The 19,707-nt window shown below is 37.1% G+C and overlaps 1 protein-coding gene across 6 annotated transcripts in view; it reads left to right on the forward strand.

Annotated features, from left to right (window-relative positions):
- HEATR5B (HEAT repeat containing 5B) overlaps positions 1 to 19,707 on the forward strand; it is a 58,434-nt gene that overhangs the window by 2,269 nt on the left and 36,458 nt on the right. For all 6 annotated transcript variants that reach the window (XR_015708325.1, XM_087775337.1, XM_087775338.1 and 3 more), the window contains exons 2-18: positions 807 to 975; positions 1,540 to 1,751; positions 3,395 to 3,503; positions 4,546 to 4,695; positions 5,192 to 5,363; positions 5,737 to 5,894; positions 6,899 to 7,148; positions 8,190 to 8,345; positions 9,773 to 10,023; positions 10,463 to 10,574; positions 11,815 to 11,967; positions 12,261 to 12,360; positions 13,066 to 13,175; positions 13,616 to 13,779; positions 15,844 to 16,019; positions 17,242 to 17,347; positions 19,123 to 19,313. Coding sequence is in view for 5 of the 6 variants with exons in the window: in XM_087775337.1 (XP_087631463.1) it covers positions 850 to 975; positions 1,540 to 1,751; positions 3,395 to 3,503; positions 4,546 to 4,695; positions 5,192 to 5,363; positions 5,737 to 5,894; positions 6,899 to 7,148; positions 8,190 to 8,345; positions 9,773 to 10,023; positions 10,463 to 10,574; positions 11,815 to 11,967; positions 12,261 to 12,360; positions 13,066 to 13,175; positions 13,616 to 13,779; positions 15,844 to 16,019; positions 17,242 to 17,347; positions 19,123 to 19,313 (2,696 nt within the window). In the remaining variant the exon portion in view is untranslated. The remainder of the gene's footprint in view (positions 1 to 806; positions 976 to 1,539; positions 1,752 to 3,394; positions 3,504 to 4,545; positions 4,696 to 5,191; positions 5,364 to 5,736; positions 5,895 to 6,898; positions 7,149 to 8,189; positions 8,346 to 9,772; positions 10,024 to 10,462; positions 10,575 to 11,814; positions 11,968 to 12,260; positions 12,361 to 13,065; positions 13,176 to 13,615; positions 13,780 to 15,843; positions 16,020 to 17,241; positions 17,348 to 19,122; positions 19,314 to 19,707) is intronic.

The raw sequence follows: 19,707 nt of genomic DNA on the forward strand, positions 1-19,707 counted from the left end.
GATGTGGTTTGCTAAGGTTAAGTTGTCTGCAGAGTGTTTGCTTACATTGATAGTGTGGTTTTGGTAGTGCTTTGTTGCTACCCCCCACTCACTGTTTGCGAAGGATTTCCAGTGTTTGATCTGTAGTATTTTGCCTGCTGGGGAGACTTGCAGTCATTTGGCTGCTGTTTGTATTCCAGCCTGTCACACACAAGGCTTGCTGGGTTTCAGAGGGCTTATTTGTCCAGTACTCAAAGCAAGGCTGGTGGGATCTGGGAAGTCTTAGGTCAGTGATGCCAAATGCTGTCAATGTTCTTGCCTCTCTCAGATTTGTGATGGGTGGAAATTCCTACTTGTGATAGGCTCATCTCCTTCTCACTTTGTCTGTTGAAGGTGTTGAGAAGGTGGCCAGGTTCATGCCCAAGCTTTGGGAGTGTGGTCAAGGGTCTTGATTAGGGACAATCCTTGTTCTGTTTTATGTAAGAGGAGACAGTGAGATGACTCCTTTACCTCTTTTGTGTGTGTGTGGTTTTTTTCTTTAAACAGAGAGTTCAGTGTATTTTTCTTGGCTAAGAGCTAGCACCCTGAAGTTGCCTGTAGGTGCTCTTTCTACAATTAACATCTCTTTTCCCTGAAATACTAATGGATGTACTCAGTTGTAAATATGTGAGTAGTTTTTATGTGGGACTGCTTAGCTAAGACAAGTCTAAGCAGGCTGGAACCATGATACTGTAATCTATAGATTTCATCTTCATATTTTCATTTGATTTTCAAAACTTTGTACTGTTGTACTATACTTTATACTAATATTTACATTTTTATTTTAGAGTTGCTACACAAATTTACAATAAAACCAGAATTTAACCAGTTATGGAGCTGGCTCATAGTTTGTTACTGAACGAGGAAGCATTAGCTCAAATCACAGAAGCAAAGAGACCAGTCTTTATCTTTGAGTGGTTAAGATTTTTGGATAAAGTGCTGGTAGCTGCTAACAAGGTAATTTAATGTTTTTTTCCCCCTTTCTTTTCCCCTTCTTTCTAAAACATTTGTATTAATTTCATGCTAGAGAAAGTTGACAGGTAATGGTCAGGTGATAACTGTATGATTTCGGATTCAGCCTGAAGAGCCTCTGTATTCGTTTGTAGCTTTTAAGTGTTCAACGGTAGGCAGCCAGTATGACTGTTATATAACACATAGCTTGGTTTGAGTTCTTCGTTGTTGTAAATATTTGGAAGGCAAAACCTTCCTTCCCAGAGTAGGGATTCTTGATGGTAAAGAGGATTAAAAGATGTTCTAGGCAGGTATTACTGTATTTTTAGTCAGTATTTTAAAAAAGTAAAAATTAAATAGGGTAACAGCTAATTCTGAGCATTTAGCATCTGTCTCTCCTATTATTGAATGTATTTCAAATCTCTGTGAGACGAGCAATTTGCTGAATTACATACAAGTGGGAGTGGTATAAGATTCACTTCAATCTCTTGTAGGTTTTTCTGGGTGTTGGAGGCAAGACACAGGATTAAATGACTTTCCTTATTTTACTTATTTTTGGTCCATTAACAGACAGATGTCAAGGAGAAACAGAAGAAACTTGTAGAACAGCTAACAGGACTCATCAGCAGTTCCCCTGGGCCACCTACGCGAAAACTACTAGCAAAAAATCTTGCTGCTCTCTACAGCATTGGGGACACATTTACTGTTTTTCAGACGCTTGACAAGTGTAATGACATCATCAAGAGCAAAGATGATACTGCAGCCTACCTGCCCACAAAACTGTATGTTTAATATTATTAGGGAAAGGGGAATGGTTTTTAAGCAAAGTGGTCCTGGATATTGCAGAAGAATCTGCCTGTATATGTGCACGTTATGTTTACTTTTATTATGTATGCTTATTTGGAGTTCACATATGCTTGATATAGCAGAGAAAAGAGCAGGATTGACATTGTGGAGGGCAGGACTCAAAGGTGACACATACATGGCGATCTGAAAGTGAGATGCTTTCCTCTAGGCAAGGGACTATCTTATGTTTCTTCACACGCTTATGTCATAGAGAGGATAACAGTTGATGAAGTAATGCAATGAAGAAATTCCACCAGTGGTATTATTGCTGATTGTGCTCAGGTACCCCATTTAAAATGGAAACTGCAGATGGTCAAACAAGAGCATTATCTATGCCCAGAGAATTGTAACCAAATGTTCAAGTTTTTTTCCCCCCCATAAAACATTGCCTGTTTGTATTCCCCTACTGTGATATACCGCACAAGTCTCTCAGAGTCTGTATACTTGGATGTGTGTGTGCATGTATGTGTGGTCCAGTTTGTCTTATAGGAGCAGTCTCACTGGTAGGAATTTGGTTAATGCCACAAACAGCTTCTGCTGAAACTGTTTTTAGTACTTTCCGACACGTAGTGCTTCATATGTTCACAGTGTCTAGTGAACCCCGATTTGAGCTTGCCTTTAGACATTATCATAACAGTAGGATTTAAGAATAAAATCTGAAATTGTCACCATTTGGGCAGATACTGTCCTCCTTTTATTTGAAGCTGTTGCAACTCTGTGAGGGTTTTGTACTATAACATGCTCTGAAACGTATGCTACCCACTCAAGTGGTAGTCCAAAAGGTTTTTCTTACGATTTCAGTTTTTGATGTTTTTGTAGAAGAATTGTGTAGGAGACATGCCCCTTAAGGGGTAGGCTGTGTAATGAGATTGTAACAAATGGCTTTGCTAAAAAGTCATTTACCCAAGAATTTCAGATTTAAAAAAAAAAACAAACTTGTTCCTTTGTGATGAAAAAGTGCATGTTTTCAGGAGCTGCCTCTGTGACTGTCCTGGAGCAATTTGTGTATATGACTGCAGTATGGTGTTACTTAAAATATTCCGAATCTCAAACAGCAGGGCAAGGAAAACGTGCATGTAACTGTTTATGGATCTAGTGATTTTTACCGTGCCTATAAATTTTCTTGTGTTGTGCGATAATTTATGCATTTTAAGTTCTTAGGCTTGGAAAAACCCCATCATTCCATAGCTACAAGAATGTGTCAGGATATGTTAAAGGGTAGGGGTTATCTTGCAGGTGCTTAGAAAAGAGTCAGTTTATTGAAACACAAAATCCTAATCTTGCTGAGATTTGAGGATATACTTGTCTTCTCCAGAATTTTTCACTCTATGTGTAGATCCTGTAATTATACCCGTTCAAATACATTTGTGTTCTTAGGAGCTAGTAACTTTTCTGTCACTTTTTTTGTAAACAAAAAAATTATTTAAATGCATAGTGTTAAACGGACAATATAACTAGTGGATAATAAATAGATTTTTATTTATCAGTGATCATTAAAACATACATTTCTATTTAAGTATTTGTCTTCATTTAGATGATACAGAAAAAGAGTACACCAATTAATATCTCTTTTTCATAGGGCTGCTGTGGCATGTGTTGGAGCATTTTATGAAAAAATGGGCAGAATGCTGGGTAGTTCTTTTCCAGAGACAGTGAATAATCTTTTAAAGTCTCTGAAAAGTGCAGAGGTAAGTTTCAGATTATTTTATATATGTGGTCTTGATTCCATTTAAACTGAAACCTGCTTCCTCCAGAGGTGTTTGCCAAAATGCTTGGATTGTTTGTCTTCTACCTAGAAAAATGCAAATCACTTACATAGTTAATATCAAGTTAAACATGTGCATGTGTTTCTACTGCAGAGAGTTTAGAGTCTTGTCATATGAATATTATAGTATTTGCTTCATAGTGGCATTGGTAATTAAAATCGCAAAATGGTTCTATGTACCATTTCTAACTACTGCGTTAGGATTTCTGCTTGTGTACCCTGAATTCAGTTGTTTAAAAATGAATAATAAATACTTAAGTTGTGTAACAAAGATGTTACTCTGCATGTGAGCAGGATACATTGTGCCCTGAAAAGAGAGAGTGCGTCATACTATTGAGAGAATGTGTCCTGGGCTGTCAGTGGGTCTGATTTGACGCCAACAGCTGTGTTGGGTTTTTGTTTGTGGGTGGGGTTTTTTTTGTTGTTGTTGTGTTTTTTTTTTTTTTTTAAATCTATGACAAGTTGGAAGGAGTACTGATTGTGTGGATTTTGTCCTGGCAGCTGTTTTCTTCGGGTTGCAGTGTTGTGCCTGTGTGATTTATTTATTTATTTATTGTGCTCTCCAACTGTAAGTACCTGCCTGTGTGCAGGTATAGTAGGAAGCTGTTGACTACTTGGGCTTCCTGTTCTCTCATATCAACTGTTTTTTCTTTTTTCCCTGAGGCTGCAGCAGATAAATGGTGGAGCAGGACAGAAGCATCTTGTTTAGGGCCAATTTGTTGGATTGCCTGGTCTCATCTTAATTTATGTGACAACTGAGGTAGTTTTAGTAAAGCTGTGTATAGTGCTTACTGTGATCTAAAACCAGCTAGGTATTGGTTCTATATGACTTCAGTGCACTATATTATCAATGTTTCAAAAAATATTCCTGGACAGAAGTAGGAAAATGCAGAATTATGCACCTGGTTCTTGATATAAGTACTGTGTCCACGTTTTTGCATAAGTGTTTTTTTCTGTGTGTGCAGTCTCAGGGCCGCAGTGAAATTCTGATGAGTTTACAGAAAGTCCTAAATGGACTTGGAGGAGCAGCAGCTTCTTGTCACCGTGATATTTATAAGAACGCCCGATCTCTGTTGACGGACAGATCTATGGCTGTACGATGTGCAGTGGCTAAGGTGGGTGTGTTTCTCACCAGTCCTAGAAATTCTTGTGCTGTGACTGTGAAGTACCCGCAGTTGAACTGCGATCTCTTGTTTATGATAGGAAATTTGATAATTACTCTGGCAAGGTAAGTCCTTACTAGTGTACACTGAAGACTCAGACATTTGACTTATTTCATGTAAATGGAGGTACTGTAATACTGTCTTCCCCACTTCGTAAACAAAGATGACAGAGAACACATTAGCTGTGAGCCGCAGTTGGAGAGGTTTTTGGTAACATAGTTCTTTTGTTGTGCTTTCCTCTTTTAATTTTTATTTAAGCATTCCATTAGTCTTCTGATTGTTTACTCAGCTAAGTTATTGGGTAAATGGGAGAGTTTGTGTGTGTGAAATTAACTCTTAAAATATTCATATTAAAATATTTGCTGAATAACCTGACAATTACACTGATACTTAGATAAAAGGTAAGAATGGCCTCCATTGGTGCTCAGCAAGTCTTTTTTTCCTACAGTGTCTGCTGGAATTACAGAATGAAGCGGTGTTTATGTGGACAGCTGAACTAGAGAATGTTGCAACGCTGTGCTTTAAAGCTCTGGAAAACTCAAACTATGGTGTGCGAGTTGCAGTGTCAAAGCTTTTGGGGACGGTCATGGCTACAGCACTGATACCAAAACAAGCAACAGGTAAAAGTCCTTCTGCATTCCATTTCCAAGTGGACAAATTGCACCTTCAGTACCATATTACATGACAGCGTTGCACAATACATTGTTGTTCCAGTAGATGGAAGCTTGTACATGGATTGTTTGGTTTTACAAACTCTAAGCTAAAAAGAGTAAAGAGTGCAGAATCCCTGTTGTAGTTACACAAAGAAAGAGAGAGCACACTATCAAAAATAAAAGTAGCTTATTTTTTAAGCATGAAAACAAGCTGTTATCTGATATGTTGGCTAGATTTATGTTTGCAAGACAGTTTTGAATTGATAAATCTGGTTTCAAGATTGTTGCTTGTATTGGTTGGAACTTTGGGATTAAATGATTACTTTTCTTTTTGGAAAAGTGATGCGACAGAATGTGAAGAGAGCCACGCTTGAGGAGGTCTTGGAGCTCATGGCCACAGGATTTCTGCGGGGAGGATCTGGTTTTCTAAAGAGTGGTGGAGAGATGTTAAAAGTAGGAGGATCTGTCAATAGGGAAGTGCGAGTTGGTGTTACCCAGGTTTGTCATAAGCTGTAATATTTTTTTAATTTTTTAAAATGAAGTAATGTTTATATGTAACTGTAACCCTTTTAGTAGGAAAAATACACACTTCTGTTCTTTATTTGTTTATAAGTTAACTTACAAGTCTAGTTTGACTCACCTGTTTTGTGAGATGTACATGCAGTATCATTTGCCTGAGCTACTTTTTTTTATTATTGATGTGTAGTAACAATAGTTTAAAATACGTGCTAAGGGAAGCTTATTTGATCAGTGTATATTAGGTGGGATTAACTTGCAAAAATATTTGAAAACTTAGTATGTTAAAGACTTTAGCTCCATATTTAAATTTTATTTCTTTCTAGAGCGGACATGCTGTTGTCCTTTTGTGTGTGCTGGCTCTCTTTTCAGCTGCTGGGTAAAGTTTGCAGCCATGATTTGTTAAACTACATTTCTTTTCTCCATATGTCTGTCTTGAGTAGGTGAAATCTGCTGAATGTGGAAGCTCCACTTGTCTGTTAGAGAAAGGTGACAGCAGCATCTCTTTAAATTCAGGCATTCTCACTCTGACATATGTTTCAATATGCTGCAGTAACTTGCCAGAATCCAGATTTTTTGATCGTAGGATGTTTTGTGAAACCCTTTTATTTTTCTCTGCCTTTTTTAGGTGAACATGGCGAAAATGCCTGGTCTTCATTGTGAATTAGAACACGTTCATGTTCCTGCTGTTATTGACATTACGTTCTTAAAAAGAGACACATTTAGAGCATATTTTGCGCTTCACAGTATATGTAGCAGCATAGGAGCTACTCTTGGCACTGGAAACAGTTTAGGTTCAAAGACAAAGACCTGGCTGATGGATTGATTCATCCTGCTTAGCATCATTAGGGTTGCTTATTACTAACTGATATTGCTACTGTACTGCATTATGCATGAGTATAACTGTAGTCTTTAGCCATTAGTGACTGAATATAGTCTTTTGTTTCTGTTTTAATTGGATCTGTATGTAACTTCTGAATTTGCAGGCCTACGTTGTCTTTGTTACAACATTAGGAGGTCAGTGGCTAGAGCGCAGCTTTGCTACGTTTTTGTCACACGTACTTGATCTAGTCTCCCATCCTCGTGCAACTCAGACCCATGTGGAGGCAGTTTACTCTCGAAGATGCGTGTCCTTTATCCTGAGAGCAACTGTGGGCAGCTTACTTGGGGAGAAAGCACAGATTGCAGCTGCCAAAGATATATGTCAAGCCATTGGTAAACAAATGAAGGCAGTGGGTAAGAACCATTTTTTTTTAATTTGAGACCAGTTGGAAGTAACTCATTATACTGGGTCAGCCGTTTTTCAGCTTCTTTCTACCGTGAGGGGTAATTTTGTTATTATGATAAAAGATAATTCAGCTGCTTTCTGTTTGAAATACGATATCCAAAGTGTAAGTTCTACTTGGAAAGTGATTGTGTAAAACTGGCTTGTTATCCTGTGATGGCTTTTGATGTTGCATTTGCTTAGAATGGAAGTGGGGAAGAAAGTGTGTATTTGCAATCTATCTTGGGATAGGTTGTATTGAAAGTTGCACAGAACTCTTTACTACCAGTGGTGAAGATCCTGTAGGTCAGGATCTTTTAGGTCCATGTGTATCCCCCACTAATATCTATACTGATACCCAATTGGATTTTACAGATGTCAAATAAAGATGTAATCTGAAGACTGGAATTAGAGAAGATAAATGTGGCCCCTTGCAGAACTTGGCAGAATATGTAATCACTAACAGGACTGACAAAACTGTGTTGGCATTCGTTTCTTATGAAATGAGATAATTCAAGCTGGAGATTGAGAAAGTAAACTGGAATTGCACAACAACGCATTTACCAAACATCTGTTTCTTCTCCTTTTCTGCCATCTAATTTGAATTTAAAATAATGCTTAACGTATGGAAATGGAATTGGTTTTTAAACTTTTGCAGGTTCTTCTCGTAACTATTTTTTGATATGGTTAGGTATGTTTTGAGAGGGTAGGTATGGAACATTAAAAGGGTTCTGATTACAGTAATTAATCCTACCTCTTAGTGCACTGCCATCCATAGTAACTGCTGGGCATCTGTTTTTCATAGTCTTTGGATGATTGTGTTTGGCTGATAGCTGTAAAACTATTTCTCTTCAGAATGTGTTTGCTTTGTGAGTTCACACTGTGGCCAAACTTGTGGTTTTGTTTTAATATAGGGCTGGTGTCAAAACTAAACTGTCCCTTTCTCTCCTGTATATGTTCCAGTGTGATTCAAATGGTAGTTAAGCAACATACTTTTGTTTTCTTTTCTGCAGAAGCAGTAGTGAACGACGCTAACAGTGAAAACAAATCAGGAGCTGCTGATGTAGCTGCAAGCCAGCATGTAATGGTGTGTGCCCTCCAGGAACTGGGTAGTCTGGTTCAGAGTCTGAATGCCACTGCATCTCCTCTTATTCAAGAACCCTCTATTGGTATGCAAATAAATTTAAATAGATTAAATGAGACATTTGAGCAATGAATATGAATTATCATTGAATCTAGTTAAATAATCAATTAATATATAAGAAATAAATTGATGAAACTGGCACTCCCTGTAGTACTCCAGGTAGCTATGTTTGTCCAGCTCATTGTGTTTAGTACGCTAACTTTAGTGCAAGTTTGACAAAGTATTAAGCAACTATTTTGATTGAAGTCTGCCTGAAGCTCTTTTTAAGGGTGAGTTAATTTGTAAAGTTGTGATTTTTAGCACTGATTGGGTTCCGATAATGGTTTTATAGGAAATACATTTTTTTCTATGTAAGATCTGAAATACTTGCTGCTGGAAAGCTATGTTGCCTTCAGATATCAAATTTCTGTGGGGAGGCTAAGAGTATTTTGTCGAAATGAAGTTGTGGATAGTCCCATTTTAAAAAGCTGGTTATTTGGCTTAAGTTGACTAGGGTTTGTGTGGGATTTTCTTCTTGTTTGTTTTAACAGCTGAATCCACATTTATATGGTAGTGTTGCAGTTTTAAGTTTTTTCAGTTTATGGATGCTTATGTTTTTTCCAATGGAAGTGCAAGCTCCTTTAGACATTTCATTATGTAGATTGTTGTCTTGATGCATATGACATTCTTATACTGATTTTGCTCCAACTATGTCGTGGGGAAGATTGTGCTCATATTTATTCCTTCTGGCTGTTGTGCCCCATAAAAATGGAGGGGACTGTGTCTCAGTGTTATTTCTGCTAGCTGTTACGAAGTAAGCAGGTAGAAGTTGTTCATTAGCTACAGAGAAAGCAAGAGATAAGGCAGCAGTAGGGGCTTTGAAGTAGGAGTTTGCAAAGTTTGAGGTCTGGACTAAGGAAGGTGTTGGTGTGGAGACAGATTGGACTGAAGAGCTCACAGTTAGAAAGTGGGATTAGCTAGACATGGAGGTTCGGAAAGTGTAGAAGGATGGTAACTTGGTGCAGGGGAGACAGCACTGTATCAAAAGCAGCGTGCAGTGGTCAGTGACATCTATAGCATGTGCTTGTCTACAATGTGAAGCAAAACCAAAGATCAGTCTTACTGTTGCTGTGTTATTGACAATCTGTGTAAAAGACGGGCAGATTGTAGGAATCATCTCATCTGGTGCCTGTGCCCTTATGTAGAGTTGCTTCCTCTTTTCAGTAGTTCAAGTAGTAGAAGTCAGTGCTCTGGCAGCTCCAACTTTGCTGGTAAAACCTGATGTGGAGCAGCATAATGCTAATAACACTTCTGTCTTTCCTTGAAGAAAAAGGCAAAGTCATAAAATTAAAGTACTTTAATTCTGACTTTCTTAACTTTAATGTTACTTGTCTAGTTTTGATTCAGTTTACTTATCTACGTATATTAAAAAGCACATCATAACTTTAAGACTGTTAACTCTCTTTTCTGTAGGTCTGTTGGAGACAGTAACTTCAGTTCTTCTTCATCCCAGCATGGCTGCTCGACTCGCTGCTGCATGGTGCTTGCGGTGTGTAGCTGTAGCATTGCCTTTTCAGTTGACTCCATTTTTAGATAGATGTGCAGAAAGACTCAACAATCTGAAGACCTCTCCTGAAGCTGTTAGTGGCTACAGTTTTGCAATGGCTGCTTTGTTAGGTGGTGTGCATCAGTGTCCTTTAGGTATTCCTCATGCCAAAGGAAAGGTGAGATAATGAGTGTTTCATCTGTGAGTGTACTAAAGATACCTTTTTTTATCTAGAAGTAATAGCTTTGAAAAATGTGTGACATGGTAATGAGTTAAAGCATTGCTAAAATTGAACTTGTGCCTAGCAAGAGAGCAATGGCTAGAGCATGTGTTTGTAGTATTTCAGTTGCAATATTTACCAGCTTTTTTCCCCTCTCTCTTTGAAATTTGCATTCTTGTTTGGCATATTAATGTAATTGCTAAAGAGAATATTGCTGCCATATGCAAAACACTAATCATCTGCATGAAATGTAATCTGCATTCGTTCTTTATGGAAGGTCAATTTAAATGACTTGAAAACATCTTTGTATATAGTCTGTAAGGGTGGATGTGTAGCAGTAGCTTGCAGTGGCTTAACTTATATTTTTAAAATCCATTGGTTTTTGTCATTGGTGCAGATGGTGGTCAGTATTGCTGAGGATCTGTTACGAACTGCTGCACAAAACAGCAGACTCTCCTTGCAGCGCACTCAAGCTGGATGGCTTTTACTTGGAGCACTTATGACTTTAGGTTTGTAAAAGTGGTTGCTTTTTGTTTTATTTTAATGCTTGCCCAACATTTCTGATTATGCACTGTGGCAAATGGTTTCTACATATAATCAGTCCAGTATCTAGCACAAGAGTATTTATACCAAGGGAAACAGAGTGTCAGTGCATTTATTTCAGCAGTGTTGTTTATGCTGGGGCGAAGTGCAATATTAGTGTTTATGGAAGCTGAAGGATAGTAGAAGGTGTGGTACCTAAAAAAAAAGTTCTGCTCTGTTTTTAGAAACCCAGCCTTTAGTCATTCTAATGAAAAGGGCAAAATTGCCCATAGTCTTCCTTCCTTAATACTGTAGTGTAGAAGAAATGGACTGTAAATAAAATGTAATGAGCATTTTAACAAGTTGCATGTGTGCTTCTGGATAGGCAACAGTACTGATTAGAAGTGTTATCAGTTTAAAAGCCATTCAGTTGTCTTTTAAAAAGCCAGCCTCATGTTCATATCTGCCATCACAGAAATATCAGAAGCTATATTTTTGAGAGGTTATAAGTATACTCTTGAATTTTGCAGCAATAGTGGGTTTTTTTTGGTTTAGTTTTTTTTATACTGGAATATGTGATAAAGTTCTGATGCATTCTGCAGTACTTCGATCTCTCAGCAAATACTATTTTGTGTTTCATCTTGCTTCTCTAAATTCTCTCTTTTTTTTGCCAGCTTATTGTCATGTTTTTCTAACAGTGTAGCCCTATTTTGGTTGTCCTTCTCCAATATACTTTTAATGCACTTGCACTGGATCTTCTGGAGCTTTTTCAGAAGTTTTCTTTAAACTTGACTGTTAAACTAGTTACATAATCAGTAACTGTCAGTTATTTTTCTACTCATTTTATGAACAAGTTAGGGTAGGCTAAAGAGCTCGCCTTCAAAATAGTAAATAATAAAATAGTAAATAAAAAATCATAAGTCAGAATAAATAGATAGTAAAAAGACAGTTGGCAGTGCTTACATATTACATGACAAGGTATAGAATTGCTTATTTCCTATTTTTAGTACTGATATCAACAAACAGCCTTACCTATACTATTTATTTGTCACTCTTTGAACCTAGAAATGAGAATTTCCTTTGTTTTTTGTTGTTCAAGTAGGGAGAAAAGGAAGAGAAGTGAAATAAGAGAAAAATAGCTTAAAGAGCAAAAGCCTTCATGGCAGATTTTTCACACTTAGTTAGATACAAGTTTTTATTACACTGTCACTTTATTTTTTTGCATAGGTCCTTCTGTTGTTCGGTATCACCTGCCTAAGATGTTGTTGCTCTGGCGAAACGTATTTCCACGTTCTCTGAAGGAGTTGGAAGCAGAGAAGGCGAGAGGAGATTCTTTTACCTGGCAGGTAACGCTGGAAGGCCGCGCTGGAGCTCTGTGCGGTAAGAATTTCAAACTTCGAGGTTACAAGTGCACAGTAAACCAAAACATGATCCCAAGTATTATAGAGAGAACTCTCGTAACTTCCCTGCTTTCTTTGAAAATGAGTAAGATGTGTCAGATTTTTCATCAGTGTGACCTCATTTTGGCATATAGTTTTATGAACATGTCACACAGTCTTTGATAAACATTTTTAATTGCTGCTTTTTTGATATTCTCTTAGGATCTGTATCTTGCTCATGCTTTATATTTGTTTGTTTCAGTAAAATTTTAATTTAAACTACTTTGTTATTAGCTATGAGAAGTTTTGTTGCTCACTGTCCTGAGCTCCTTACTGAGGATGTGATCAGGAAATTGATGACACCCATAGAATGTGCCATGACAATGATGTCTCAGTAAGTAGGGAGTTTTTGCTCTTTATTCACTTTTGTCTTTTCCCAGACGTGAGGTGCTCGAACTAATTTGTTTTAATACTTATTGTGACCTAGTACTGCACTGTTGCTTCTCATCCATGTTGAAAAACACTTTTATGAGCATTGTGTTTATGGTTGTTAGCGTTGTAAAAGTATGTTATTGCATAGCCTGTGCGGAAGGGCCTACCGTGGTAACTTTTGTTAACTGTGTTTTGGATTTCCAGTTCAGGGAGCTTTTGAATTTATGGTTTCCTTATCTTTGTGCCAGAAATGAAAAAACTAAGATACTGGTATACTAGATGCTAATCAATAAACTCTCCTCTTATGAAATGTAGTAATGAAAAGACTTTAAGTGTTTTACAGAATAAAAGAAAAAACATACTTTTTGGGTTGGGTTTTGTGGTTTGGTCTGTGTGTCCTGCCCCTGCCCTGACAAAAATAGGAGTTTCTTCTGAGGAGGTACATGTCTCTGATGTACAGCAATGTGTGTTTTTTAAAAAAAAAATTTGCTCCATACAATTACCTCTGAAACTATACTGATAATTGAGTAATGTTGCTCAGAGTAGTTCTCTGAACACTGTTTTCTTGTCTTGGGTAGAGACATATCTTGTGAAAAGAAATCTGAAAATACTCTTTTCAGTAACTCTAATATTTCTGTGTGTCTTTTTCTCTCTTTTGATTCTATAGCATTCCATCAGTAATTAAAGCCCATGGAGCTCATCTCAAAGCTAGTGCAGCTATGGTCCGTTTAAGACTTTATGATATATTGGCTTTATTACCTCCGAAGACATATGAAGGTACATAAATTTTTAACAATTTTTATTAAAGTAAAAATTCTACTTACTCCTTTTGATGTATTTTTGGTGCTTGCTTTTGAAGCAGGTATAAGATTCAAAATAGAATATTAGGAATCTCCAAGAGTCTTGTACTGTATTCCTCATATTCCTCATCTTCTGTATGTCATCTTGCCAGTATAACTACAGAGTATGAATATTGCAAAATATTAGAGTAACACTTGGAGTATAGACCATTATATAGACCATTGATTTGGGAATTGGGAGCCCAGGGTTGTCTTTGAAGCCTTGCTCTCAACTCTAGTCTTGTCAGCTTTACTTCTCTGTTTGCTACCTGTAAAATTGAGGTAACGGTACATGCTTTGATTTGTAACTTCTGATCACTAGCTGAAATGTTTTGAATAAAAAGCAGCAATGATTCTTTTTAATGTTTGTCGTTTTAGGATCATTTAATGCACTTCTTCGAGAGCTGGTAGCAGAATTTACTTTGACAGACAACTCTGCTAATACAACCACATCACTCCTAAGGTCTCTTTGTCATTATGATGATAGTGTTCTTCTTGGTTCTTGGCTGCAGGAAACAGATCATAAGTCAATTGAAGACCAGGTAATAAAAAATCTCAAGAATAATGAATTAGCTGCACTATTTGTCTGTGTGTGTGGGGAAACCTTCTAAAACTGAAGCTTCATGCCTTGTTTTTAGTCTTACTTCAGAGGCTTGTTAGATATAAGTCCTTCCATCTACAGTGTACCGTTTTGATTTTAAAAACTGCCTGCAGCTGAGATATAAATTGCATAATGCTACTCATATGGTTGTGGTTAGTGAACTAACCTAATATCTTTAAAACAAAACAACGCTCCCCCTCCTCCTGATCTTCCTAGTCTAGCAATTGTTCTCATATATATTTTTTTTTGAACCAGGAGAAATGTAAGTTCCACTTAACATATTTTATAATTAAACTGCTGCCAAAATATCAGTATTGCAAATGGTGTTAGAGCAAAACAAGATTTAACTGGTTTTATAGGTGTAGTATGAAATCTTACATTTAATTTGGAACTGTTGACGCAATTTTGTTGGCGTTATAAGGAATTTGCTGCACTTCTAAAAAAAGTGAGTCTTTGAAACATAGGAATTAAAAATTTTAAAAAAGGAAGCAAGTATTGCTATGGGGGTCTCTCTTAATAAAATTTTTCAGATCAACTGGTAATGTTGATCCAGTTATCATTTTTCATATGGCCCTTGGAGAAGGAATGTAGCATAGGGAACAATTTGTTAATGTTAAATAGTTTAGGAAGCTATCTGGTAATAGCCTTCTCTTTGCTTTCCTAATTTGTGATGACTAGGAAGAGACTGGCTGCCTCTTTTCAAGCCTTTTACCGTCATATATTTCAGGATTTAATGACATGGAGGAAAAATGTTTGCCTGTCTGGGTATACCCACCAACCTATCTCTGTCGTCATAATTCTGCTCTGATTTTTGATTTCTCAGTGAACCGTATTCCCTAGACAACTAACTGTTCAGAGCATTTGCTGAACTGTGCCATCATAAACTTTGCAACTCAGCTTCTCAGAAATTTCTTGGCATAAGAAGCAGGGGGGAGCTGAAAACACCTCTTCTTCCACAGCCTATCTAATAATGGCAAGGTTTCTCAGAAGGCAGCTGTCTTGATTGAGCAGATCCAAAAGCCAAGACTGATACCAAGTGTGCGAAACCAAAGGGAAACTATTCCTGAGAAAAGATCAGCGTGTCAAAGCGAAAAAAGGGTTTTATAAACTGCCTTTGTTTGTTGTGGTGGACATAGTACTTCAGTGTACTTCCAGTGCAGTCTTCAATCCAAAGACCTTTCTGGGATGCTCCTCCCTGCCATGCCTCTTTTTTTTTTTTTTTTTTTTTTTTTTTTTTTTTTTCATACTTTAACCTGTAGAACAGTGTCACTGTTGATAACTGAAGCCCTGTAGTGCATCACCGGATTCTCTTGTGCTCAGTCGTGTTTTGTTTTGTAGAGATAGAGAAGTCTCAACAAATGGTTGCTCTATTTTCTGACCTTTTAAGAAGAATACAGAGCCACTAGATTCTAATTTTCTTTCATGATTAAATAATTAACAAGTTATAAAACCAAGTTTTTCTTCAGAGAAAATAGACGATTGTTTAATTGCATTTCCTGAAAGAGTGATGGTTAGGAAGAATTTTCACAATGATAGGAATGTTAGTAATTTTAGTATTGTTTCTAAATCTTTCTGTGTAGGGAATCATTACAGCCAAAATATTATCATTCCGTATACTGTATTGTAACTCAATGCTCAAACAGAGAGTGAGTGAATAATGGGGGTTTTTTTTGGTTTTTTTTTTTGAAATGTCACTTTGTAGTCAGTGATTCAGAAGCTACTATTGGTACCAGAATTAATCTGCTTTTCTCTAATTTCTATCTTTTACTCCTAGGAGTGATAGTTTGTGCATTTATCCAGCTGTTAACTGCTTTGACCCTCTGGGATTTAGCTGGCCCTGTAAATGCTAGCATGTGTATGCATGGGGACACTGCAGTTGCATTTGGGTGTTTGTAAGCTATTTTGTTGTTTTAAGCTACTGCATACGTGTTTTGGTTATCTCTAGTTTCAGATTTTCTGTGCGAAGGTGTATTCAGAGGTATTCATATTATGTGGCATTTTGCAGCTTCAGCCAAACAGTGCATCTGGAAGTGGTGCTTTGGAACATGATCCATCTTCTATTTATCTGCGCATCCCTGCTGGTGAAGCTGTACCTGGTCCCCTTCCTTTAGGAGTATCTGTCATCGATGCATCTGTGGCTCTCTTTGGTGTGGTTTTTCCTCATGTCTCTTACAAACATCGGTCAGTTTACATCAGTGTTCAATTTCAGAATCGAATGCCTTGTTGTCTGGATAGAATTAAGTTTCGATTTTTTTTTTTTTCTCCTTGAAATAAGAATCTACTTTGATATCAACTGTCTTTAAATTCCGAGTTCAGTATTTGGTGTTCATTGTGTCATAGGATTCCAGAATGTGTCTACTCAGCTTAGAAATAAGGTGATTTCCTCAGTTTTATCAGTTTTGAAGATTAAGGTTCAGAGGTGGAGACTAGATTCTTCTCTCCTTTTACTGCATTTAACAGTAGTAATTTCCTGCAAAAACATCCATTGCAATTAACTTCAAATCAACCTTGACAACATATCAGTGGCATCCATTGGGTTTCATTTGGCTTCCATGAGTAAGACCATTTGGTATATACTCGGCAAATGGTTTTATGCATGATGAAAAAGAGGGAATGGAATTCAGCGTATTTTCCCTTGTGTTCCACATTACCTTTGCAGAGTTATGAGTTGTCAGGACTACTCAGTTTAGCTAATTCGTCACTGAGCGCAGAGTGAAACCAGCTCTAAGATGCATTTCAAAGTAAAATTATCCTTCTTTGCAATCCTGATGGGAACAGTTTTTTCTTAGCAGTCAGTCTCATTTTGCAGTAAGCGCAGGACAGACTTCAGGCCAGCTTGCAGTAATTCAGCTTGATCTATATCTGTTGGTAGCTATGGAAATATTTGGCTGGGGAACTGCCGAGTAGTTAAGAATGCAGATTATTCATTATACTCCTGTTCTTGGTATATTCTAGGGAGCACTCCTCCTCCCAGTAACACTTTTTGACATGGTTAAATGGGGAGGAAATGGAGGTTAAATGGGGAAAACAATAGGAACAATGATAGGAATATGGAGGGTAACACTATTTTGAATGGTAGTGGAGAAGCAGCATTTTTCCACTCTTGTCATCATAGCTTTCTAGTTATACAGCCAAATGTATCTGAAGATTCACTTCTTCTTGGTGGTGTTTTCTTCAAAAGGAATAGTAAACATTTGTGGATGAGCTAAAAGAACCAGCAAAGGGACGTTGAGAATAACTCTACCATTTCTACTTAAAGTGAATACCTTCTGCAGCCCCTGAAGCATAAATTCTGTGACTGAACTTAAAAAGCCATTTTGTTGTGTGCGTTTTTTAACCAGCTGTGTTCTGGTTTGTATTTTGAAAGAATATCACTTAAATTATGTTCTTTCCTTTGTTTTAGATTACAGATGTTGGATCACTTTGCTGAATGTGTCAAGCAGGCTAAAGGTGTTCGCCAGCAAGCTGTGCAGCTTAATATCTTTACTGCTGTTCTTAGTGCCTTGAAGGTAAAACTTGTAAACTTGTAATGGATGCCAAAGTTCAGCAGTTTGATTCATGGATTTGTGTTTGATACAGGAGGCTGTTAGGAGAACATTACTAAAGTTACCACTTAAACATTCAAAAGTTTGAAAATACCAAAATTGATTTTTTTTTTCAGATATTAGTGTGAGCTCTTGTCTGCATGTATCAGTACAGAGAACAGATGAGGCTCATGTAGTCATCATTCTGTAGTATTCAGACTGGTTTTTTTCTTTTTCAATCCTGTTGTTTTATTCGCACTGTACTTATGAATTTAAGTACTTTGTCATATATACTCAAAAAAACCCCTCATGTCATAGAGTGTTGTGTAGATGAGACTCATGGAAATAAAAACAAAAATAGATTTGGGTTTCCATTTTGGATGTCTTAATTTTTTCTTCTTAAGACTCCCTAATACTGCACAGAATTCTAGATGCTTATGTCAAGTGGCACTGACTTCAGTTAAAATTCTGTGTTCTCTATCTACACTTGGAAAGCCAACCTTATGCTGTCAAGTCAGGAAGCTAGACAGCAGGTCACATAATATTCCTGAGAAATACTTGGTTTCAGTGACTTGCATTGCCTCAAGGCTTTGTGTCTTAGAGTATAGGATTTTCTTTCCACTAGCCAAATTTCTTAAGGCATTTCTAGTTTTTTCCTGATGCTGTTTTATATAGTTTCCAATTCATGAGTCTGTCAGACAACATCTGTCATCATCATCCTTGTTCATCTTCAGAGCAACTGTCCTGTGCACTGAGGAAGCTACCCTCATAGAAGTGCCAGCCTGTAACTGAAGATTGGATGAGTTTCTTCGTGTCTGACTTTTGCCATACAAAAAGTGGCTGCCTAGCTTAAGCTAATTGTTGCTGGGGCTCCATGTCCTTGGTTGCTGGGCAAAATACGTTGGCAAAACAGCACCTCTCTTCCTTGCTTTGTTCTTAGAAATGTGAACCATGTTGCTACAAGATGAAAAGTAGATTCTGAGACAGATGCCTGGAATTTCCCATGCCGTGCCAAATGGCCAAAGAATTGTCAAAATTGAGCTGAAATGAGGATTTCAGAACAGAAAATGAGAATTTGTTATAGAGCCATGAACTTCTTCCTCTGTAATACATGCAGTGTTTGTACTTTCCATGTGTTTAATTATTTTTCCCAAACTAAAAGACTTTCTTAAAGTTGTAGTGAAAGGTGATATACTATTAATGAAATATGGGAACCAAAGAAGCTGCAGAAGCAGTGTTTAGTGTTATTGTTCTGTGGAATGTTCATATAACAGGCTGTATAAATGTTTGCAAAGATGTGATTATTAAGAAAAAATATTTTCATGTACCTAAAATGTCTTCGATTTAGGTGATTCTTGCAGAAACATAACTGAGCTGTGGTTTTCCTGTCTGACAGAAAGAGATGTTACAGTTAGATTTTAAAGCTTCTCTTTTTTTCTGGGGTATCCTGTGTAAAGCTAGCTCAGATTCAGTAGCGCTAGGGTGCATGTAGCACTGTAACATTTTTGATAAAAAAGACTGGTGCAACAGGTCTTCCTGTATGTGAAATAGGTAGGGTGTTGGCAAACATAAGACTATGTTGTTGATTTTGAGTTTTAAATATTTTCAACCAGTATATTTTAGGATAAATGACCACAAATTTAAACAAAAGTAGAAGTGCATCGTTTTTAATTGAAGATCTCAAATATAGTAAAATTGCTTTTACATCTTCCCTTTCTCCCCTGCTTTGGAATGTTTTTTTCATATTTTTTTTCATGTAGGGTTTAGCTGAGAATAAAAGCACGTTAGGACCAGAAGAAGTCCGCAAATCTGCTCTGACACTGGTAATGGGTGCCCTTGACAATCCTAACCCTATTTTGAGATGTGCAGCAGGCGAAGCTCTTGGCAGAATGGCTCAAGTGGTTGGAGAAGCCTCTTTCATTGCTAGAATGGCTCAATACAGTTTTGATAAGTAAGTTGGTTTTGATTCAGAAAAGGAAATAAAAATACAATTTAACGTAGTTTGGAAGATTCCTCTACTAAATACCATATTGATTATTCTCTTCTCATCATGCTTGATTGCTATGATGATGTAGATCTAACAAACCTTCAGACAGAGTCGTCTCTTTTTGATTTATTTCATGAGATTCTTCCAGGAATGAAAGCTGAATTGTTAAACTACTTGGAATGTGAAATGATACCAATGAATAGTTTTTGATGAGTTACTTGAAGGTGACTAAACTGCTTCAGATAGATAAACGCAGCTTACACTAAGTATGTCTGTAATATGAATTGTGTGATAGCGCTTCTGTTTCATCAAAACATCCTCTTTACATATTGATTTAACTTAGGTACTGCCCCATAAT

Source organism: Nipponia nippon, unplaced genomic scaffold (genome assembly GCF_047370975.1).
Source record: "Nipponia nippon isolate SJK-2023a ecotype South Korea unplaced genomic scaffold, ASM4737097v1 scaffold_4, whole genome shotgun sequence".
In the NCBI taxonomy this organism is placed as follows: domain Eukaryota; kingdom Metazoa; phylum Chordata; class Aves; order Pelecaniformes; family Threskiornithidae; genus Nipponia; species Nipponia nippon.